This window comes from Dipodomys merriami, unplaced genomic scaffold (genome assembly GCF_024711535.1).
Source record: "Dipodomys merriami isolate MVZ:Mamm:240054 unplaced genomic scaffold, mDipMer1.0.p SCAF_28, whole genome shotgun sequence".
Taxonomy (NCBI): Eukaryota; Metazoa; Chordata; class Mammalia; order Rodentia; family Heteromyidae; genus Dipodomys; species Dipodomys merriami.
The window spans coordinates 6,406,091-6,430,590 of record NW_027204270.1 but is presented as its reverse complement, the minus strand read 5'-3'; the positions used below and the strand labels follow the sequence as shown (position 1 = coordinate 6,430,590).

Here is a 24,500-nt window from a genome sequence, read left to right as displayed (position 1 = left end):
CCAGTCTGGGCAAGAAAGTCTATGAGACTTTTTTTTTTTTGCCATGGGGCTTGAACTTAGGACCTAGACATTGTCCCTGAGCCTGATCTCTGTGTGCAAGGCTAGTGCTCTGTCACATTGAGCCACAGTTCCACTTCTGTTTTTTTCTGGTGGTTAATTGAAGATAAGAGTCTCACAGATGGGGCTGGGAAGTTGGCTCAGTGGTAGAGCACTTGCCTTGCATGCGTGAGGCCCTGGGTTCGATTCCTCAGCACCACATAAGCAAAAAGAAAAGAGCCGGAAGTGGCGCTGTGGCTCAAGTGGTAGGGCACTAGCCTTGAGCTGAAGAGCTGAGGGACAGTGCTCAAGCCCAGAGTTCAGGCCCCACAATCGGACCAAAAAAAAAAAAAAAGAGTCTCACAGACTTTCCTGCCTAGTCTGACTTCGAATTGTGATCCTCAGATCTCAGCCTCCTGAATAGCTAGGATTACAGGCCTGAGCCACCAACATCTGGCATCTGTGAGAGTTGTATCTCCACTAAACTACCAAAATAAAAGCCAGAAATAGAGCTATAGTTTAAGTGGTAGAGCCCTGAGAAAAAAGAGTTCAGGAACTCACCCAAGCCCTGAGTCCAAGTCCCAAACCAGCACACACACACACACACACACACACACACACACACACACACACACACACACACACACACACACACACACACACACACACACAAATGCCACCTATGGTATTCTTTTTTGTTGGTGGTGGTGGTGGTCATGAGGCTTGAACTCGGGGCCTATGCTGTCCCTGAGCACTTTTGCTCAAGACTAGTACTCTACCACTTTGAGGCACAGATCCACTTTTGGTTTTCTGGTGGGTAATTGGAGATTAGAGTCTCATGGACTTCACTGCCTGGGCTGACTTTGAACCATGATCCTCAGAATCTCAGCCTCCTGAGTAGCTAGGATTACAGGCATAAGCCACCAGTACCTGGCTTCCTATGTTACTTTTGCTGAGTGAGCACACAGCCCTTGACGTAAGTATGTACAGTAATTCATGCTGGAAGAAAGAGAGAGGGGGATAAGAAAAAGCTTGGTAGCACTTGGCCTTTACATCTGTGTCAGCTTTCCCTTGCTATAACAAAATACTTGAGATAATTCAATTATAAGGAAGAAATGTGGGCTGGGAAGGTGGCTCAGTGGTAGAGTGCCTGCCTTGCATGCATGAGGCCCTGGGTTATTCCTCAGTACCACATAAGCAGAAAAAGCCAGAAGTGGCGCTGTGGCTCAAGTGGTAGAGTGCTAGCCTTGAACTGAAGAGCTGAGGGACAGCGCCCAGGCCCAGAGTTCAGATCCCACAACTGACAAAAAAAAAAAAAATGTTTATTTGGCTTCCAGTTTCAGAGGTTTCTATCCACAGCTACTTTATTTAGCCTTGGTGCTTTTAGCCTGAGTGAGTCAGTATATCCTGGCTGAGAATATTCACTGGACAAGCTACTTACCTCATTGGTAGCTAGGGAGTGGAGTGTATTTGATGTGGTGGGATGACATTTAGTTTGTGGAGCCTGAAAACTTTGTCCCTCCCCATGATACAATTTATGAATATCACATTACATAGAAACAAGATCTTCATAATGAGAGTAAGTTAAGTTTTTGAGAAGGAGAAATTATCCAGAATTAAGGTAGCTACAAGGAGAAATCACATTCACTCTTAGAAGAGACAGAGGAAGTTTGACTATACACAGAAGTGAACACAGTGCAGCCATGGTAACAGAAACTAGAGAGAAGAAGCCACAAGCCAAGGCATGTAAGGCGCTACCAGGAGCAGGAAGAAGCTGAAGATTCTTTGCTTGGAATGGTGCTGCTTTAAAGGCAACTCAAATTCAGCCCATCATACTGACTTATGGATTTCCAGCCTTCAGAACTCTCTGAGCAGAATGTTCTATTGTTTCAAGTAAACTAGTTTGTGGTAATTTAACACAACAGCCGCAGAAAATGAATGCAAAGGAAAAAAAAAAAAACAACCCTTTATTTATGGTCATGGCTAACAGAGGTAGTGGAGCTAGATTTCAAATCAGGGAATTTCTGTCTCCAACACCCAGGCTCTTTAGCACAGCACTAGATTCCCCTTATTATCCATAAAACAAATAAAATTCCATGAGGTATCAGCCAGTGAATGAAGAGAAAAATTAGCAGGGTTGCATTAGACATGGCTGATCTCACTAAATTCATTCCCCATTGCAAACACCTCTGTTTTAGAAAGATTGCTTTAAAGGTTTGTTCTCCCACACAATTTCCAATCCAATTAGGTCATCTTTGTATCTCTGCCAAGAAATGTGTATACTTCAACAAGAAGATACAGTTTGTAAAAAGAAGGATGTTATATTTAGATCATAGCAAGAGAGAGAGAGAGAGAGAAAGAGAGAGAGAGAGAGAGAGAGAGAGAGAGAGAGAGAGAGAGAGAGAGAGAGAGAGAGAGAGAGAGAGAGAGAGAGAACTTGGCAGCAATTGGTGGCACTAGTCCACTTCTGGCAATCAACAAAATAGAATTCGCTTATCTCTTGTGAAAGGTTTGTTTGCTTTCATCCTCTTCAGTTGGGATTCCATCCCTAACATTCTCACAAGGAAAATGAGGGCTGGGGTTCAGGTCAATGCAGAATATTTGCTTAGCCTGCGGTGCCAGGTCCATCCCTTAGCGCTGCAGAAAGCAAACAAAAGGGTAACTAAGAAACTTGATTTTTTTTCCTTCCCTTTTCTCCTCCTTTCCTCCCTCCCTCCCTCTCTCCCTCCCTCCTCCTCCCTTCTTTCCTTCCTTTTTCTTTTCTTTTCTCCCCCCCTCCCCCCGCCCCCAGTCTTGGGACTTGAACTCTGGGTCTGGGCTCTGTCCCTGAGCTTCTTTGGCTCAAAGCCAGCACTATACCACTTGGGCCACAACTCCACTTCCAGCTTTTTTGTGTGATTAATTGGAGTCTAAGAGTCTCACAGACTTCTCTGCCCCAGATAGCTTCAAACCATGATCCTCAAATCTCAGCCTCTTGAGTAGCTAGGATTAGACGTGAACCCCAGCTACCTTAGCATTTTAATTTAAGGCTGGTGCTCTATCATGTGAGCTTCCACTGCACTTTTGGCTTTTAGGTGGCTAATTGGAGATAAGAGTCTTAAAGACTTTTCTGTCCAGGCTGGCTTCAAACTGTGACCCTCAGATCTCAGCCTCTTGATTATCTAGGGTTCCAGTGGAGAGACAATACTGCATGGCTTTAATATGCTTTTCTTTGCAAGAACATTAACCCACAAAAGACATTACAGCCAGGCGCTGGTGGCTCATGCCTGTAATCCTAGCTACTCAAGAGGCTGAGATCTAAGGATCACAGTTCAAAGCCAGCCTGAACAGGAAAGGCCATGAGACTCTTATCCCCAATTAACCACTAGAAAACCTAGAGTATTAGTCTTGAGCAAAAGACCTCAGAGATAGTGCTCAAACCTACAAAAAAAACAAAAACAAAAAACATTATATCAGCAACTTTTTTCTACCTCTGTGATAACAGGTAGCAGGTCATTTTATAAAGAAATTAAGGGGAAGGTGGCTCAGTGGTAGAGCGCTTGCCTTGCATGCATGAGGCCCTGGGTTCAATTCCTCAGCACCACACAAGCAGAAAAAAGCCGGAAGTGGTGCTGTGGCTCAAGTGGTAGAGCACTAGCCTTGAGCTGAAGAGCTAAGGGACAGCGCCCAGGCCCAGAGTTCAAGTCCCATGACTGACCAAAAAAAAAAAAAAAAAAAAAAAGAAATTGAAAGGCCCAGTCCCAGTGGTTCCTACTTGTAATCCTAGATACTCAGGAGGCTGAGGTCTGAAGATCATGGTTTGACGACAGCATGGACAAGCCTGTTATCTCCAATAAACCACCAAAAGATTGAAAGAAGCTGTGGCTTAAGTGGTAGAGCACTAGCCTTGAGCACAAAAGCTCAGGGACAGCGCCTAGCCTTGAGTTCAAGTGCCACCCCCCTAAATAAGAAAGGTGGAGAAGTAAAATACAAAGAAGCTATAGCTTCGCCATGAAATGAACAAAAATCACAGATGGCCTGGTAGTAACCAGACAGCCCTAATATTAACCATCGATCTCTGTCTCCATCTCTTGTCTGTCCCTTTTTAATACAGACACACACACACACACACACACACACACACACACACACACACACACACACACACACACACACACACACACACACTATACCAAAAGAGTTTTAAAATATCATCAATGCTACAGACCCAATGTCCTCTCCCTGTCCAGCATCCTGCCTCTTTTCTCCCTTCCCCTAAGTGGCAATTTCCCCAATGTGCTTAGCTTTCAACAAAACAACATCAATAATTTAAAGCGCCATAAAAAGTGATACATGATGCAGAAAGACGGAAGATTTAGAGACTGTCTGCTGAAAAGCAGCAACGTCACAATTCCTCTACCCATCCCAGGGTCCCCTGGGGTTTAGAATGACAGAAGCAAAGCTTCCCTCCCCCCAGCCTCCCATGTTTCACGAAATGGATAAGCCCAGCATCTTCAGTCAGCATCTGTGTGGTTGTAGGCAGGTATTGTAACCTCCCTGAATTTCAGCTTCTCTTCTGGAGATGGATGGGTTGATCCTATCTACTCTGGGGTTGTTGGGAGAATTAGAGGGTATAGGCCAGCCCTGGAAAAGCCAGACTAGAGAGGAAGGCAGAAGAGAAATTACACTGACTGGGCCATCCGGAGCCTGATGGCTGAGTTTCAGGGCAGAAGGCAGCAGTAGCTGGGATCAGAACATGGATATGGCTGGCTGTATGTAAGTGGAGGGGAGGCAGGGTAGGAGCTGTTAGGTCATGACCCAGATTGGCTGATTCTTCAGCCAAAGGGCAGTTTCAATTCAATATGTTAGTTGAACTTAAAGATAATAACTACTTTTGTATAACTACTTCAAGATAATAAACAAATTATATCCAAATATCCATATGAAAGGGGTACTTGTACTCGGGAGGCTGAGATCTGATGATCATGAAAGTCATCTGGGACAGAAACGTCTTTGAAACTCCATCTCCAAATAACTAGCACAAAACCAAATTAGAAGCCTGGCATTGGTGGCTCACACCTGTAATCCTAGCTATACAGGAGACTGAGATCTAAGGATCATGGCTCAAAGCCAGCCAGGGAAGAAAAGTTTGAGAGATGCTTATCTCCAATTAACCTGGAAGTAGAGGCATGGCCCAAATGGTAGAGTGGCAGCTTAGCTAGTGTTAAGACCCTGAGTTCACTTCCAGTAACACCTAAATAAATAGCCCCACGGATCCTACTTGCTATTCTTAAAATATGATGTTGACATTCTTCCCATGGAGAAGTGGGGTCTTTGTTCTCATTTCTTGAAGCTGATGGCCTGTGGCTACAGTGTTATGTTAAAACAACCCCCTGCCTCTGGTCTTTTTGGAATCTGGTCATTATGCTGTATGCCAGTAGAAACCAAATGGACCCACTCTGGTCCCACACTCCCCTTTGAAGCACACTCTTAGCGCAGGGGTGCCGGCCTAAAGCCAACTACAAATGAGGCTTTCAAGCTGGCTACCTTTTGGGGACAATTCTTTTATGTTCCCTGAGTGAGAAAGCGCATAGCTAGGCTCCATCAACCCAAACCATAATAGATAATAAAATCTCAGCTTCTGTTTGAAGCCCCTCAGTGTGTGTGTTCTCTTTCTTTCTTTTTTTTGTTCGTTGTGGGGCTTGAACTCTGGGCCTGGGCACTGTCCCTGAGCTCTTGAGGTCAAGGCTAGTGCTCTACCACTTAAGCCACAGCGCCACTTCCAGCATTTTCTGCTTATATGGTGCTGAGGAATGGAACCCAGGGCCTCATGCATGCAAGGCAAGCACTCTACCAAGGAGCCACCTTCCCAGCCCTGTGTGTTCTCTTTCACAGCAGGATTTAGGTCTTTAGATATGGGACTGGGTGACCAGCGGCAGATAGGAGATCATAGGAGGAAACAGACAGTGCAGCCAAAAGTCACTGTTATGAGAAGCTGGAGACCTTTGTATTCTAGTGATGGAGATTTTTTGTCAACACGGCTTGAACTCAGGACCTCATGCTTGCTTGGCTGGTGCTTTCTTGTTTGAGATGGGAATCTAGTGAACCTTTCTGCCTGGGTTAACTTCAAACTGTGATCCTCCAGATCTCAGCCTCCTGAGTAGCTAGGATTATACATATGATCCTCAGGTGCCTGGATTTATTTTTCAGACAAGGTCTTGTTTTTCTCCTGAGCCAGCTTGAGACTGAAATCTTTTTTTGCCTGGCTGGTACCAAAAATGTGAGCCATCACACCGGATTTATTGATTAAGATAGAGGGTGTCTCTCTAACCTTTTACTGATGCTAGCCTTGAACCATGATTCTCCCAACTGCTTATCTACCTGTCTGTCTGTCTGTCTACACACACAGGCATACACACACATATCTGAGATGTCAGATGTAAGCCATCGTGCCAGATTAGGTAAGGAAATTTCAAAGCAGAATAATGAACACATTATATATTAGCTTTCTGCCACCATAATCAAAACTTGTAATAATCAACTTACAAAGAAGAGTGATGCTGTTTACAGTATTTTTGTTGGTTGGTTGGTTGGTTGTGGGGCTTGTACTCAAGGGCCTGGGTGCTGTCTCTGCGTCTCTTTGTGCTCAAGGCTAGAGCTCTAACACTTGAGCCACAGTGCCACTTCTGGTTTTTGACTGAATAATTAAGAGGTAAGAGTCTGATGGACTTTCTTGCCCACGCTGGTTTCAAACTGTGATCCTCAGATCTCATCCTCCTGAGTAGCTAGGATTACAGACATGAACCACCCATCCCTGGCTGTTTACAGTCTTAAGTTCTAGTCCATGGTTGGTTGATGGTGTTGGTTTGGGCCTGTCAAGGTGACACATCATGGTAAGAGTGCAGGGAGGAGTAAAATTGCTTACTCACCTTATGGAACAAACTTCATCTCACACTCCCCTTTGAGACACACCCCCAATAACCTGAAAACCTCCCGCTAGGCTCCACCTCCTAAAGGATCCACACCATCTCCCACTGGCATCACCCAGGGAAGTGAGTATTTCTTTCATGCATCTTTGGAGAACACTTAAAATTTAAACTATAACATACTACTAGATTACTTCTCATTACTTGTGGAAAAAAATGTGAGAAGAGCTAGAAGGTGGTTCAAAATTAAGAAAGGAGCTGGCTGCCAGTGGCTCATGATTGTAATCCTAGCTACTTAGGAAGCTAAGATAATGTGAGGACTGTGGGTTGAAAGGCAGGCCATAGTAGGCAGAAAAGTTTGACAAACCTCTTTTCAATTCATAGTTCAGCATGAAGGCATGCATCTGTCATTCCTAGCTTTGTGGGAGGCTGAGATTTGGAGGGTACCATTTGAGGCCAGATCAGACAGAAAAGTCTGTGAGACTCCACCACTTGAGCCACAGTGCCACTTCCAGCTTTTTTTGTTTATGTGGTACTAAGAAATGGAATCCAGGGCTTCATGCATGTTGGCAAGTATTCTACCACAAAGCCCCAACTTCTGGCTGGGATCTGAGGATCACAGTTCAAAGCCAGCCTGGGCAGGAAAGTCCATGAGACTTTTCTCATATTAATCACCAGAAACTAGAAGTGGAGCTGTGGCTCAAAGTGGTTGAGTGCTAGCCTTGAGCATAAACCAGCTCAGGGGGGCTGGGAAGGTGGCGTAGTGGTAGAGCGCTTGCCTTGCATGCCTGAGGCCCTGAGTTTGATTCCCTAGCACCACATAAGCAAAAAGAAAAAAGCTGGGGGCTGGGAAGGTAGCTCAGTGGTAGAGCGCTTGCCTTGCACACATGAGGCCCTGGGTTCGATTCCTCAGCACCACATAAGCAAAAAGAAAAAAGCCGGAAGTGGCCCTGTGGCTCAAGTGGTAGAGCGCTAGCCTTGAGCTGAAGAGCTGAAGGACAGCGCCCAGGCCCAGAGTTCAGGCTCCACAACCAGACCCAAAAAAAAACAAACAAAAAAAAAAAAAGAAAAAAAAAGAAAAAAGCTGGAAGTGGCGCTGTGGCTCAAGTGGTAGAGCACTAGCCTTGAGCTGGAGAGCTGAGGGACAGCGCCCAGACCCAGAGTTCAGGCCCCACGACCGGACCCCCCCAAAAAAAAATCAGCTCAGGGACAGCACCCAGGCCCTGAGTTCAAGCCCCATGACTGGGGGAGGGGGGGGAGGAAGGGTGGGAGGGAAGATTCCCATCTTAACCAATAGGATGGGCATAGTGGCATCTATCAATAATCTTAGCTATGCAAGTGTTTGTAGGCAGATAGTGGTCTGAGGATGGCCTGGGCGAAAATGCAAGACTCATTGTAAAAAATAACTGAAACGGGGGTGGGGCATAGATTTTGAGGTAGAGAGCCTGCCTATTAAGTATAAGGGCCCAAGTTCAAATCCTAGTACTGTCAAAAAAACAAAAACAAACCAAACCACTAAAACTTTTACTTGGTCAGATGGTGCCCAGTTAGTACTCCAATAAATATGTAGTCCAATTCACTATTTTATGCACCAAATCCAAAGGTTACAAAAAGTGATTAATACCCTGGGCTGGTTTGAAAAGGTAGTCTACCAAATCCTTCCTAGACCCCACACAACAATGAGTCCTAAAATGAGCAAAAAGTTATCTTGAAGGACCTTTTCTTCTACTGATCAGATTCTCAGGTGCTATAGCCTCTTTGACCATTTTTCCCTTTAGTCCAGCCCTACTTTCAAAATAGTTTGCATTTTAATATCTATAACAGCAGATTGAAGGCAAACATGTTTCTGTGAACAGCCATCCGGAGACTCTCAAAATAGAAATCCCGAACATCTTTGCCCTAGAGAGTTCTGGGCAGGAGATGGACTGCACCCTCCTCCCCCTCAGGGGGTCCTTGGAACCTCAGAATTTCGAATATCCATGAAATGAGTGTGGAAGTACAAAGCAGAAAGTATACTTGTAGAGAGGGGTGATTTAAATAACACAACAAAATGTATGCCCTGAGAGTTTGTAATCTGGGTGGAGAAGAGATAGCAATAGGCATTGTGAGCCCACTAAACAGGATCAGATGAGTTAGTAAATGTAACTTGAGAAATGCACATAAGTAAGCTAGTAAAGAGTAAGATTGGACTGGGAATGTAGCTCAGTGGCAAAGTGCTTGTCTAGCAAGTGCAAAGAAGACCAAAAAAAGTAAATAGTCATCTGTATAGTGGGATTATAGGTAATTTTCATCTATATATGTATACATCTATATAATTTATATCATGGAAAATATGCTACAACGAATAACTTGTATTTTGTGGGAAGGCAGGGGAAAACAAGCCCAAATGTGCTCAAAAGAAGTAAACAATAGAGGCTGAGTTCTGGAGCCTGGATAATGTTCCTTAAATAACCAGGATATTGAGCAATAACCTCTCTGCATCCTATAGCCTGATTTATTTAAATCAAAATAGAAGCTAGGTGCAATGGATCACACTTGTAATCCTAGCTACTCAGGAGTCTGAAATATGAGGATTGAGATTCAAAGCTAGCCCAGTCAGGAAAACTTGAGAGACTCATTATTTCAAATTAACCAGCAAAAAACTCGAAGTGGAGGTATGGCTCAAGAAGTAAGAGTGCCAGCCTTGAGTGTAAAGAAGCTAAGTGAGCATGTGTGGCTCTGAGCTAAGCCCTAGTACTAAAACAGAAAACACACACACACACACACACACACAGAGCTAAGTCCTAGTACTAAAACAGAAGACACACACACACACACACACACACACACACACACACACACACACACACACACACACACAGAGCTAAGCCCTAGTACTAAAACAGAAAACACACACACACACACACACAACTAGAAATAAATACAAAGGCCTTTGCCTTGGAAGTGCTAAGTTTCCCTATTGCTAGCACAGTCACTACTTCAGGTGTTTAGAGAAATGGTTCTGTAGGCCAAGGGATGGAACTCAGTGGAAGAGTGATAACCTAGTATGTGCACAGTCCTGGATTTGATCTCCAGAACAGCTAAATAGATAAATAAGGAAGTTTAAATGCTAATGAGTGAGTAGGACTTGAGTAAGGACCTGGAAGGCCAGGGAAAAGATCTTTGAGGTTGAGGCAATTCTTGGAGAACAGAACACCAGCATAAAAGCTCAGCCTCTCAGAGGTGAAACCAGAACTAAATACAGCAGCAAGGCTGATGCAGACGGCAAAGTTTTATTTTAAAAACAGAAGCTTCTGCGGGGTGCCAGGGGGAAGCGGGGGGGGGGGGGGGGACAAAGGAGGAGGCAACAATGCTTGATAAGAAATGTACTCATTATCTTGCCCATGTAATTGTAACCCCTCTATACGGTATTTTCACAATAAAAAAATATAGAAGCTTCTAATTGCTGCCAGAAAAACTAATTTACCACAGGCGCTCTCATTTGGCTCTTAAGCATCTCCCCCCTTTTCTTTCCACAAAAAGAAGAGACTCAAAGAAGATTCCTTCCGACTGCGTATCACCATTTATTGTAGTTTGCGTTAGGAATTGAACAGAGAAAGACATTGTCTGTGGAGGGGAAAAAAAGAAAAAGAAAAAAGAAAGTATGTTTTTGTAGATTTAATTTCTTCAAAACACTTTATGGTTTCAAATCCTTTTTTACCCCAGAGGAAATTCAAGAACTCAAGTCTGTCGCGTGGAGAGCAGTAATACAAAATGAGCGAGCATCTTATGCTCACGTGGCTGTGTGTCTGGGTGTTCAACAGGCAGACATACTTCCACATTTCTTGTACCTCTTTTTTGCTTTGGTAAGGCCAAACCCCAAAGAACATGTCATACAAATGAACCCTGGGTTGAAGAATTGATTTACCCTCAGAGGAGAATGGTAAAGGTTTAGAACTGTCACATAGCATTAAAAAACCCAACCCTCACCCTCCCCAACCCCAAGTCACACAAGTCCTGATACTGAAGCCACTCCATGGCCGCACCTGTCGCTTGGATTCCTAATTCAGGGCTTGTTAGAAGAACCAGAGCAACAGGATTCTCTTCATTTTTTTTTTTTTTTACAATAAAAAAATTTTAAAGGGACATTTTAAAAGAAAAAAAAAACTGAAATTCAAATTCTGAAAATATCTTGCCTTTTTTATTAATCATGTCATCTAACACCAATTAAAAAAACAAATATGTGAATATGATATAAAAATACGATCCCAGGATTAACACTTTGTCGCAGGCACAGTTATCTCACAGAATATATGGTTTGGAGGGCCGGGGAAAGGTGTTTGTTTTTGTTTTTGCTTCTCTTTAAAAAATCCAGAGCAGTGCAAGTCGGGCAAGGAGGGAGGGGGGGTGGTGGAGATTCTTTAGCAGCAAAAGGTCCAAGTTCCCTAATCACAATCAAATCAATGGATACTGGATTTAAAAACAAAAACAAAACAAAACAAAAACAAAAGATGAAGGGGAAGCTGCCCCGCCCACCTCTCATCACTAAGACTTCCATTGTGACGTGTGAAGGACGTGCTTTATTACACAGGCAATCCTAACCCGTCCCCAAGCTTTTCACTGTGTTTGTCACTTAAATATATGTACAGGAGTCGGGCTCGTCTCTCCATGTGCCTTCAGATCTCTGCTGTTTGGTCACTCTGGGTCTGGCAATGTGTGGTTGCCAAGGCTTGAGCAGCAGCTTCACTGCAGACGCTGCCTGTATCTGCCCTGCTGGCCTTGCTTCCAGAAGCAGTGGCGAGGGATGGCTTAGTGATCGCTGCTCTGCTTCTCTCTCATCCATGCCTGGATCTGTTCTTTCAGTTCTGGCACTGAGAGAAAAAGGAAAGGGAATTAATGCCCCAGACAGGAGGGCTCTTCAGCAATAGCTCTGTGAAAGTGGAAGAAAAGGCCTTTCTTTCCCTCAGTCTCATGAAAGAGACGTGCTAGACTGATAGCAAAAAAAGAGCAGAGGGCCGGCATGTCTTCCATAGGAAGAACCCACACTGGGGTAGTTCTCTGCAGTTGACAGGTTTCCCTTTCTTGGCTAATTTCTTTTTTTTTTTTGTCAGTACTGAGGTTTGAACTCAGCATCTCATGCGCTTGCTTTTGCCTTTTTTTGCCTCAGTACTTTACCACTTGAGCCACACCTCACTTGCAGCTTTTTTGCTGGTTAATTGGAGGTAAGAGTCTTGGTTTTCTCTGCCTGGGTTGGTTTCAAACCACAATCCTCAGATCTCAGCTTCCTGACTTGCTGGGATCCAATGCAGGGCTTGGCTAATCACTCGTTACAGGACTCTGGCTGCACTGAGGTTGGCACTGCTGTTCAGTCATGCCCGCCCTACCTGGTTCCAGCATGCTCTCTGTCAGTGTCTGGCGGTTGAAGGGGTCAGTGGGAGAGTTCAGCAGGTGCCGCAGGATGATGGAGCGGTCCATGATGGTGCCAGAGGGCAGCCGCACGGGGTCAGTCATCAGGGTGTCCATCAGAGGGTCTGCAGAGACAAAGCAAAGGGACTTGACAATAGAGGCTGAATGTGATAAAGAGAGCAAAGCCAAGCCCCCTACCAACGAAAACCACATCCAAAAGAGCAGCTATCAAAATGGCCTGCCAAGTCCCCAAGTTGAGAAGGACACCAGTGTGAGATGAGGACATGCACTCTGTCTTCTGCAGAGGGAACGTTCCCCTGTGTCACAAGTGCTGCAAGGAGCAACAGAGAAAAGACACAGGAGCACCCGGCAGCCAGGACCCTTCTTTAGGGTCTCAGGATTCTCTGAAAGGGCAAATCCCTAAAGGCAAAATCATCTTTAAAATCTGTAGGGAAATCTAGTTTGAAATTGGGCTAAGAAGGTTCTTCTTTTCAAGAAGCAACTAGTGGCTCACGCCTGTAATCCTAGCTACTCACAAGGCTGAGATCTGAGGATCACAGTTCAAAGCCAGCTGTGGCAGGAAAGTCTTTGAGACCCTTTATCTCCTCCAATTAACCACCAGAAAAATGGAAGTGGTACAGTGGCTCAAACTGTTAGAGTGCTAGCCTTGAGCAAAAAGAGTTCAGGGACAGCATCCAGACCCTAAGTTCAAGTTCCATGACTGACCAAAAAGAAAAAAAAACAGCAACTAAGGATGCCATCAAAGAAGGAAAAGCAGACAATTCCAGGTTAACTCAAAGATGTGAGCATATGCTGAGCCACTTGCCTCTGAACTCATCCGGAGCATCACTGTAGTCGATTTCTGCCCGGGCGTTCTTGGCCACTATCTCCTCTACTTTCTCGGCAAGAAGCTTAAACTTCTCTATTGCTATTGTGGATTTAATCCCTGCCTTCCGCATCTTGGAAATTACTTCTTCAAACAGTTCCTTGCTGTAGGATCTCTGCAAATGAGGAAAGGTAACATGAGATCTTAGGTGAAAAAAGTTGCAGAAAATATCCAAAATATGATCTGAGGTCTTTCAACTACACATGATTAGATACTAGCTACTCACCACTCTTTCTCTATGTATCTGCAGCCACATAAAAGGACATACTTTATGCTTATATATGCACCAAGATTGGGGCAATGTGGTAAACTGTGTAAAGTTGTCATCTAGGGGGACAGCTGCAGGAGTAAGGCAAATGGGGATTTTTGAAAATCTGAAGTGGGCACAAAGGAAATCTAATCCATTTTAGTATTGCAAAGCACTGTACCCTAGCAGCCCATGATGAGGCAGAAATTGTAGCTCTTGTTCATGCAAGTAAACATGGGAAAAAAACACAATATTGTCCATACTAGGAGCTTCCTCCTATTCACGATCAATTCTTGAAGATCATTAGTGCAACAGTATCAGATGTCTGGGACCCCATCTGCTTTGTGCCACCCCAGTCCATAGGTGAAAGGGCCTGGAAGCAGGGAAGAATAGAGAACTAGTAGTACCCACCATGTACCCAGGCATACCTGGACATCACTTTCCAGCTGTGTGATGTTGGCAAGTCCCTAACTTTCCTAAGTTCATTTCTTTGTTTCTTTTTTATTTTTATTTTGTCAGTCATGGGACTTGAACTCAGGCATAGGTGCTGTCCCTGAGCTGCTTTTGCTTAAGACTAGAGCTCTACCACTTTGAGCCATAATGCTACTTCTGGTTAATTAATGGTAAGACTCTCACAGCTGGCTGCTGGTGGCTCAAGCCTATAATCCTTGCCACTCCTGAGGCTGAGATCTGAGGATCACCATTCAAAGCCAGCCCTGGCAGGAAAGTCTGTGAGAGCTTTATCTCCAATTTAACCACCAGAAAACCAGAAGTGGAGCTATGGTTCAAAGTGGTAGAGTGCTAGCCTTTGGACAGTGCCAAGAGCCTGAATTCATGCCAAAAAGTCATACAGACTTTCCTACCTGGTCTGGCTTTGAACTGTGATCCTCAGATCTTAGCCTCCTGAGTAGCTAGGAATACAGGCATGAGCCACCAGCATCCAACTTCCTAAGTTCATTTCTCAGGTGTAAAGTAGGCATGGTGACTTACCTCTCAGGAAAGTCATTACATTTGTACTTAAAACAGTGGCCACTGGTTGATTTTGTGACAAAAATGTAGTGAGGGAATGATGTAATCTTTCCCTGACTTGTAAGACAGTAAGAACCAGAGCATGCGCTCCCACCAGAGAAGAGCTGTCCAGCTTTTGGAGCTGCTGAGTGCAGCTGACTGTGGGGCTGCACAGCACGACTATCACTATCACCTGAGAGCTTAGACATCTGAGCAGTGGGACCTGTGGTTTCTTTCCCTGTGGATTCAAATCAACATACGGCATGAATGCACCTAATAATAGTCACTGTCTTCTGGAGCACTGGATTAAAATTCCACACCCTTTCTTCTTTCTTGTTTTATATTTCAGTTTCTAAATAAGATAGATGGCTGCTCTGTCTGTACACTCCTCTCCTCTTACCAGCCATGCAGCTGAGAGGACAAGGCAGCAAGCAAAGTGGTAGCAGGGTGGCTGGGCCTGGCAATAATCCTAAGAGGCAATTTTGGAATCCCCAAAAAGTTCAGATTATAGTTGTCTACAGCTAAATTACTATATTAATTCATCAAATCCTTTTTTTTTCTTGGTAGTTATACTCAAAGCCTTGCAGTGATTGTTTGGCTTACTTGCTCGGCTGATATTCTACCACTTGAGTCATGCTTCCAGTCCTGCTTTTTTGTGGTAATTTGTCAGATAGGTTCGCTCAGACTTTTCTGCCTGGGACTGGTTGGTCTTGAACCACAATCTTTCCACTATCATCCTCGTGAATAGCTAGGAATAGCATGAGCCCCCAGGGCCTTGCTCAACAAATTGTTTATTCAGTGTTAATTCCCTATGATCTAAGTAAGACACAAAGGAGAGATGACTGAAATATTACAGTAAAAACAAGAAGGGAATACATGCCAGGGAACTAATGATGGAGAGGAAGTGCTTGCTATTGAGTGCACCTCTTTGGATAAGCAGCTGAGTGGCCCATCTGTGACCATCACAAGCATCACCTACTCAACTTCCCAAAGGATGATAAGTTCAACCACCAGACTGGGGCCTGCTTGAGGGTGAATGACGACAAAACTCCAGCAGTGTGGTATGCATGGAGGAGTCACAGGGTACTTCCAATAAGGGGACCTGGCACTTAGCGTCAGAGAGCAACAGAAGTGCAGCATCCACACCCGCTCAGACTGAGTGTGTGGGGCAGGTGCCAGAGCAGCACAGGTGCTGTTTCTGGCTTTAAGGACCTTTCAGAGCAAACACCAAATTCACATGAATATATCTATTCAGCATAGCCAAATAAGAGCAAAGTATCTACAATATATAAAGAACTCTTCCAACCTAACAAGAACATATAAACATACGTTCAACTAAAAATAAGCAAAGAACTTGAGCAGATATTTCTTCCAAGAAAACATGTGAATGGCCAGAAAACACACAAAAAAAATGTTTAACAGTATTTCTAATTAAGGAAATGCAAGTCAAACCCACTATGAAATACCACTTCACTGCCACCAGGATGGCTCTTTAGGAAACAAATTTGTTAGCTGATATTAACAAGTGTTAGCATGTGGAGAAATGTAAGCCCTTGTCCATTTGGATGTGTATGGGGGTGTCAAATGGTGTGGCAGCTGTGGAAAATGGTGTGGCCCCCTCAAAAATTTTAACACAGGATTACCATATGACCCAGCAATTCTACTTCTGAGCATATACTCAAACAACTGAAAACAGTTGCCCATGTCAAGTACTTTTACATAATTGTTTATAGCAGCATTATCCGTAACAGTTAAAAGGTGTAAACAACCCAAATGATCACCTATGGAAGAGTGAATAAACAACTTACATAGCCATAGAATGAAGTTGAATCCAAGCATACAAAAGAATGAAGGGCTGAAAAACTCTACAATCTGATGAACCTCCAAACATTACTTTATTTACTTCCAGGGTAGTAGGAGTCAAACCTAGGGCCTCATGCTTATAGGCAGGTATTCTACCCTTAGCTCTTCAAAAATATTATTAAATGAAGGAAGCCAGACACAGAAAAGGTTATACATTACAAAGCTCTATTTATGTCAAATATAAACAGGTAAAATGACAGAGATATCAGGCTATAGTAGCTAGGGGATGTGGACAAAGGCTGCTCAGTGGGCATGATTTTTCTTTTAGGAGGATGAACTCAACTCTGCAGCCCAGAAACAGGAGGGCTGCACAATTCTGCATGGCCTACATGCCACTGAACAGTATGCTTTAAACAGTTAATTTTGGTTGGGATTATGGCTCAAGTGGTGGAGTGACAACCTTGAGCAAAAAAGTCTGGCATTCTGAATGACAGTGAGTGTGTGCCACACAGACCTGACGACAGTACCAGTGAATCAGGCAGTTGGCAGGGCACAGCCCCATTCTTAGAGCATAAGCCCAGGATTGGAATTTGTCCTGAGGATGAAATCCTAGTTTCAAACCTGATCCCAGCTCCTTCCTGCTAGGTGAAGCCAGGTGATGTTGCAGAACAATGATAATTATTATTGTGGCTGTGGCATTTTCTAAATGCCACGCATAGAGGCAGTAAGCTCAGCACATTGTCTTGTTTAATTTTAGCCCTCACAAGCCTGACTGGTAGGAATGATTCCCATTTTATTGATGAGACAACTGAGGCTCAGAGGAGCCCAAGGCCATAGGATGCTTTGCCTGCATCCTATCAGATGGCTCAGAAACTGAGAGAAACAACATCCAGGTGAACTGAAATTAGTATGAAAATCTGCCTTCAGGACAGGAAGTAAGAGTCCAATTACTTCTAATCAGATATCGGAATATTAGGCACGCGGTCAAGTAAGTAGATACAGTGAAGTCCTGGATGTGGCCCAGGGTGGTAGAGGGAAGCCAAAGACAGTACTGGGTGGTGAGGGAAAATATCATAGTGATAAACCTAGGATGAGTCTATGTATCAATGCTTTATGTGCTGAATGTGATTATACTGTGGTTATACTGGGAAGTGTACTGGTTCTTAGGAGACACAGGCTCAAGTATTTAGGAGTCTCCATACTTGCAACTGAAATGATTCAGGAAAAATGTACACATATGTGCTGGTGTGTGATCACACGAATGTGTGTATGTGGGTGTGTGTGTGACAGAGACAGCAGTATATCTGGCAAAGAATTAGCCGGTGAACCTAATGAAGTACATGATATGAGTGTCCACTCTATAACTACAGCTTTTCCATTGATTTTAAAACAAAATTAACATCTAGGAAGAGCCAGGCACCAGTGGTTTACACTGTATTCCTAGCTACTCAGTAGGCTAAGATGTGAGGATTGCTGTTGGAAGCCAGCCCAGGGCAGGAAAGTCCATGAGATTCTTTTTGTTTTTTGTCGGTCATGGGGCCTGAACTCTGGGCCTGGGCACTGTCCTTCAGCTCTTCAGCTCAAGGCTAGTGTTCTACCACGAGAGCCATAGCACCACTTCTGCTTTTTTTTTTGTCGGTTATGGAGTTTGAACTCTGGGCTTAGGCGCTGTCCCCGAGCTCTTCAGCTCAAGGTGAGCGCTCTACCGCTCAAGCCACAGCACCACTTCCGGTTTTCTAGTGGTTTATTGGAGACAAAAGTCGCACAGACTTTCCTGCTCCGGCTGGCTTTGAACCCTGATCCCCAGATCTCAGCCTCCTGAGTAGCTAGGATTACAGGCATGAGCCACTGGCGCCTGGCAGTTCTACCTTTTTCTGCTTAAGTGGTGTTGAGGAATCGAACCCAGGGCCTCATGCATGCAAGGCAAGCACTCTACCACTAAGCCACATTCCCAGCCCCCTTTCCTCTGTTTCTTGCTTGATATTCTTCCACTGTAGTCCCTCAACTCATCTTCTAAAACAACCAAGCAAGCAGTTCCCCATTCAACTTATGACCAATATGAACAAACAATGCCCAACAATAAGAACAATCAACACCTATAAAAGAAAGCAAAGATACCACATTCATGCTTTGCTCTCAGGGTTGGGGAATCTGGCTCAACAAAAGTGTGTTTGCGCTGGGGCTGGTGGCTCACGCCTGTAATCCTAGCTACTCAGGAGGCTGAGGTCTGAGTATCGCAGTTAAAAGCCAACCCGTGCAGGAAAGTCCGTGAGACTCTTATCTCCAATAAACCACTCGAAAACTGGAAGTGGCACTGTGGCTCAAGCGGTAGAGCGCTCACCTTGAGCTGAAGAGCTTCAGGGACAGCACCTAAGCCCAGGGTTCAAGCCCCACGACAGACCAAAAAAAAAAAAAAAAATAAAGTGAGTTTGCCTCTTTTTCTTTTTTCGGTTGTGGGGCTTGAACTCTGTGTCCCTCAGCTCTTCGGCTCAAGGTGGGCACTGTCCCTCAGCTCTTCGGCTCAAGGTGAGTGCTCTACCACTTGAGCCACAGCGCCACTTCCGGCTTTTTATGTTTATGTGGTACTGAAGAATCGAACTCAGTGCCTCATGCATGCGAAGCAAGCACTCTACCACTGAGCCACCTTCCCAGCCCGAGTTTACCTTTTAAGTACAAGAACCTGAGTTTGGGGTCTTCAGCACTGCGTCTCCCCCCCTCCCCCAAATGTTCTGTTTCCCATGTGTCACTGGAGGAGTGTGTCTGTGACTCATGGAGGTTCCTGTACAGGCCAGGCCACCCCACCCCCACCACCCACAGACTGATCATTAGCAGTGTGGGAATCTCCCAGAATTCTCTTTGGTCCCACTGGCTCAAAAGTGTGCCCAGGCATGCTCATCACATAATGCATCTGGCTAGGAGAAATCTGTGTGATGTGGCAGGCACAACAAGACCTACTGGAGAAGAAGGAGTATGTTGAAGACTGCTTCCAGTCTCTCAGCAGTAGAGGTGAGGAGCCCACGGGCTGTGTCATTCACATCCAGGCAGGAGACACCCAGCTACATGTTGGTCTGTATAAGAATCTACCTTGTACACCTACCTTGATGGGTGTTTCCAATTTTCCTTCCCTCACTATAGACTACCACTTACCTTCAAATTTATATATACATGTATGTGTGTGTATATATATATATATGTGTGTGTGTATATATATATATATATATATATATATATATACACACACACACATATATATGTACACTATTACACAATTGTGAGCTAGAAAAATAGTACATTTTTAACATCTCGCTCAAATGACTACAGTTTCCTAACCTCTCCTTTACAACCATATTTTATGGAAAAACTGCTTTAGATATGTTCTTTTTCCTTCATTGTGGATACTTTGTTATGACTGCTTCCTTTGCTTGTATGAAAAAGCCATTATAAGTATGGAGGTGTGGCTCAAGTAGTAGAGCACCATCCCAGTAAGTGTTGAGGTCTTAGGTTCAAACTCCAACACCATCACTACTATAATCTTAAGATATCAGGAGGCTGAGATAGGTAATTTCAAGCTTAAGGTCAGCTTGGTCTATATAGAAAAACCTGTCAAAAACAAAAGAGTAAAAAAAACCCACCGGATATACCCATTTTACTATTCTCTTTGAGTGAGATATGGGTAAAGAAGATTCTAGAATGCCTACTGATGGCAATTTGTGGCCCAATCACGTGAGTAAAGGTGGAGCCACAGACACATGCATGGCACCTCTGGGCATTTAAAGGTGAGGAGAGGGTGAAAATGTAGTGCAGGGCCAGATGTAAAAAGTCCTGCCCCGATCCCACTGACTTTGGGAGTTTAAGTAGGCTATTTAACCTCTGTGCCTCAGTTTCCTCATTTTAAAAATGAGAAGTACAGCAGAGTGCACATTATGTATTTCTGTGAGGATTTAATGAGTGAAAACATAAAAAGAAGTTAAATGTGGCATACCAATTAATAAACATGGGCCACCACTATGCTGAAGCTGATGCAGCACAGAAGACCAGGAGCAAGCACAAGTTTAGCAAGATGGGGTCAGAACTCAACTAGGAAACATCAGGAAGCCAGATCTGCTCTTTACTGCTCAAGAAAACAAACCAATTCATCTCCACTTTTACCACTGTGGGCAATACTTCCATTTACATACTAGAAGCTTCTCAAACCACAATTTGAGAAGTATCACTTCCCTCCTATCAGGTGGGGAAATTCAGGGTGGATGTTGTCTCTGTAAGAGCGTGCAGAGGAGTTCATCACCAGAGTGCCCAGTTCTCAGAAGGCACTGACCTGGTCGTCGGCAATGGCCTTCGCAAACCGAGCACAGTCCAGCTGCAGGTAAATATCTGTCAGTTGGTCCAACAGCTTCTTGGGTTCAAAGCCATACTTCTCTGGGTTCTCCACCTTCAAGTCACGACACTTGGGGCCACAGAGCTGCTGTAGATTAAAGTTCAGCATCGCAGCCAATCGGGGTCCAAGTTCCTGGAAGTCACAGGATGACAGGACCATTCATGCTGTGAGATGAACACCGAGGACCCCAAACTCCTGGCTCAGAGAAGGAGCAGCTGGTTTCATCCTCAAAGACTCCCATACAGGAAAGGACCAGCATCATAGCCAACGTCCCTTGTCTCATCTGGAAATTCCAATACTTAATGCAATGGTACAGGGCAATGGCAGACTGAGAGACACCAACAAAAGGTTTTTTAAAAAGTCTATGCTTTTAATTACAGAAGTACCACTTCAGAACCATCGAGAAACATGAAAGAGGAGGTTGGGAGGCCTACTTTTCCAGGCATCACTTCATGTGATGTTTTCCATAAATTTCAGAAGTCCCTGATAGTTAAACATGTGCCGATCTTATTTACTTATCAGACACAAGAAATACAAAATAGAAAATTTGTCTTCAATAGTTTTAAATATAGCCAGTGAGACAAAGTGAACCCATATCCAACCATCAGAAAAGGAGATAAGCCCACAAGGAGACAGTATGCACTGTGGTCAGGCAGATCTTGCTCTTACATCCAGAGGAAAACCTGGCACAGATTAGAAAAGGGTCTGAACAAGGCTCCTGTGCAATATTCCCGTTTACACAACTTTGCCCCATATTCAACCTTTCAGGACGATGCTTTTACACAAAGCACTCCTGAGTTGTTGTTGAGCAGCTATAAATAAGAGGGCATCTAGCCATTTTTCTTTAAAGTAGGACAGTTCTGTATAGTTTTGGGCTAGCCATAAAGGAGCAAAAGGGTGAAGGAAGCAAAGGCAATGGAAGCATCATATCAGATGCAGACCTGAGTCTGGGGGTAAAAGAACAGAGTCATAGGCCATCCATAACCATGGAGCAGATTTGTGAGAGGCCTTGAAGAAAATTAACTTCCTTTACAAAATGGAGAAATTCTTACTAAAAATAGGCTTTATATACTATAGCTTCCTACCTTCTAGTATCCAAATGGCACTGTCACCAGAGTCACTGTATATAAAATAAAATGTGGTTTAGAGCAGGGGTTGGCAAAATACTATCTACTGGCCAATTTATCTGATGTCTCCATTTTGGAAGTAAAATTTTACTGGAATATAGCCATGCTTCTTTTTTCTTTTCTGTTTTTTTTGTGTGCGTCATTACTGAAGCTTAAACTCAGGGCAGGGGCACAACTGCTTAGCTTTTTTGCTCAAGGCTGGCACTACCACTTGAGCCACAGTCCTGCTTCTGGCTTCTTTGTTGTTGTTGTTACTGGTCATGGGGCTTGAAATCAGGGCCTGAGCACTGTCCCTAAGCATTTTTGCTCAAGGTTGGCACTCTACCACTTTGAGCCACGTGCCACTTCTGGTTTTTGAGTGGTTAATTAGAGATAAAAGTCTCATGGGGAATTTTCTGCCTGGGTTGGCTTCGAGTCATGATCTCAGATCTAAGCCTCCTGAGTAGCTAGGATTACAGGTGAGAGCCACTGGCACCTGGCAACCATGCCTCTTTTATAAATAGTTTTATCAGAACATAGCCAGGCTTATTCACATACTGGCTGTGACTGCTCTCAAGCTGCAAGAGCATGGCATAATACTTTTACATTTGTATATATGTATGTGTGTATACATGTATGTATGTATATGGAACTTGAGACTGAACGGAGGGCATCACACTTGAGCCATGCCCAAAGTCCTCAGAACATCTTTAAACAACTCACTATTTGGTCTTTATAGAAGTAAATCTGTGCCAGGCAGTGCTGGTGGCTCACACTTTTTTTTTTTTTTTTCGGGTCCAGTCCTGGGGCCTGAACTCTGGGCCTGGGCGCTGTCCCTCAGCTCTTCAGCTCAAGGCTAGTGCTCTACCACTTGAACCACAGCGCCACTTCCGGCTTTTTTCTTTTTGCTTATATGGTGCTGAGGAATCGAACCCAGGGCCTCTTGCATGCAAGGCAAGTGCTCTACCACTGAGCCACCTTCCCAGCCCATGGCTCTCATTTATAATCCTAGCTACTCTGGAGGCTGAGATCTGAGGATTGGTTCAGAGCCAGCTCAGGCAGAAAAGCCCAGTGAGACTCTTATCTCAAATTAACCACTCAAAAAGTGGAGCTAATTTAGGGGCTGGGAAGGTGGCTCAGTGGTGGAGTGCTTGCCTCGCATGCATGAGGTCCTGGGTTCAATTCCTCAGTACCACATAAGCAGAAAAAGCCAGAAGTGGCACTCTGGCTCAAGTGGTAGGGTGCTAGCCTTGAGCTGAAGAGCTAAGGGACAGTGCCCAGGCCCAGTGTTCAGGCCCCATGACCGACAAATCCAAAAACCAAAACCCAAAAATAAATAAATAAATAAATAAAGTGAAGCTTTGGTTCAAAGTGATGGAATGCTAGCTTTGAGCAAAAGAGCTCAGGGATAGCACCTAGGCCCTGAGTTCAAGGGCCTCAAGACAGAAGGAAAAAAAGAAAAAGAAGTAAATCTGTAAGGGAAGCAGAAATCTTTTTTTTTTTTTTGGGTCTGTTGTGGGGCTTGAACTCTGGGCCTGGCCTCTGTCCCGAAGCTCTTCAGCTCGAAGCTAGTGCTCTACCACTTGAGCCACAGCTGAGGAATTGAACCTAGGGCCTCATGCATGCAAGGCAAGCACTCTATCACTGAGCTACCTTCCCAGCAAAGGGAAGCAGGAATCTTAACCATGAGTTGTTTTGTCTCAAATTCCATTGCTCTTGTACTGAAATCCATTTATAAAGACAGGAGATGAAAATGGGGGGAGAGAGAGAAGGAGGGAAGCATATCTTAAGCTACACACACCCCCAGAGTGATAATGCTTGTGCTGGGGAAGACATGACGGATCTACAGGTAAACAGAAAAACCAGAGGGAATACACAGGAAAATCATATCCACTGTAAAGGCAACTTTTCTCCACAAAGGCATACTACATAGTGGAGACAGTCAAGAAGAAACAGACCTGCAGTTATATTTTTCAATTTCAAGTTCAGAAATAGGACCCAGGTCTTATTAATAAAGTCAAAGTCAAACATTTTGGCTGACTCTGATCTTTCATAAATTCTAATTGTGGCTTCTCATTAGCCTTTGGCTGCTTTCTATGTGCAAAGCTACTTCTAAGAGAACCAAACATCTTACATGTCATCAATCGTCCTACTAAATGTATGCCAAGTTCTAATTTATGGTGCTTTGTACTTTTCTTCTAAATAAAATATAGGAATCAATAATGATAAAAATGTGCCACAACATCAGCATCAATAATCCAATGTACTGTCTCAGCAGAAAGAATAATAAAGTCATCTTGGATGTGAGCACGTGTAGACATGTGCAAACATCAGAATCTTCATTCCAAGTCTATCAGCAGAGTTATATGTGTATTAATGAGCAAAACTGGGAACAAAATTAGCAACAGAATTTCACTAATTGTTGATTGTGAGGTCCAAATTTCCAGGGTTTCAACAACTATATTACATTTTAAGTGCTGGAGCCTGATTGTAGCATCTGACAGACAAAACAAATACTCCCTCAGTTTCTACTCACTGGTCTGAGGAATGGCTTCTGGACCTGCTTCGTGAGGATGTGGAACATATCTACGGTTTCTGTTGCCAACGCGAGGTAAGAGCGTGAAACGCGCTCATCCTGAGCAAGCTGAGACTGCCGGGCCTGCTGCTGATCCTAGGAAACAGATGCCAAATAAACCTCAGTGTCAGTCATCAGCCCACCAAAGCACCAAGTGCAAAGGAAAAACACAGT

At 44.1% G+C, this 24,500-nt stretch overlaps 1 protein-coding gene across 1 annotated transcript in view; it reads right to left on the bottom strand.

Moving 5' to 3' along the window:
- Positions 1-10,480: 10,480 nt before the first annotated feature.
- Positions 10,481-24,500, bottom strand: part of Ube4b (ubiquitination factor E4B) — a 115,303-nt gene continuing 101,283 nt past the window's right edge. The window contains exons 23-27 of the mRNA XM_070037313.1: positions 24,288-24,422; positions 20,586-20,777; positions 13,153-13,327; positions 12,305-12,451; positions 10,481-11,791 (exon numbers count right to left, since the gene is read on the bottom strand). Of these exons, the coding sequence (XP_069893414.1) occupies positions 11,730-11,791; positions 12,305-12,451; positions 13,153-13,327; positions 20,586-20,777; positions 24,288-24,422 (711 nt within the window). The 3' untranslated portion in view covers positions 10,481-11,729. The remainder of the gene's footprint in view (positions 11,792-12,304; positions 12,452-13,152; positions 13,328-20,585; positions 20,778-24,287; positions 24,423-24,500) is intronic.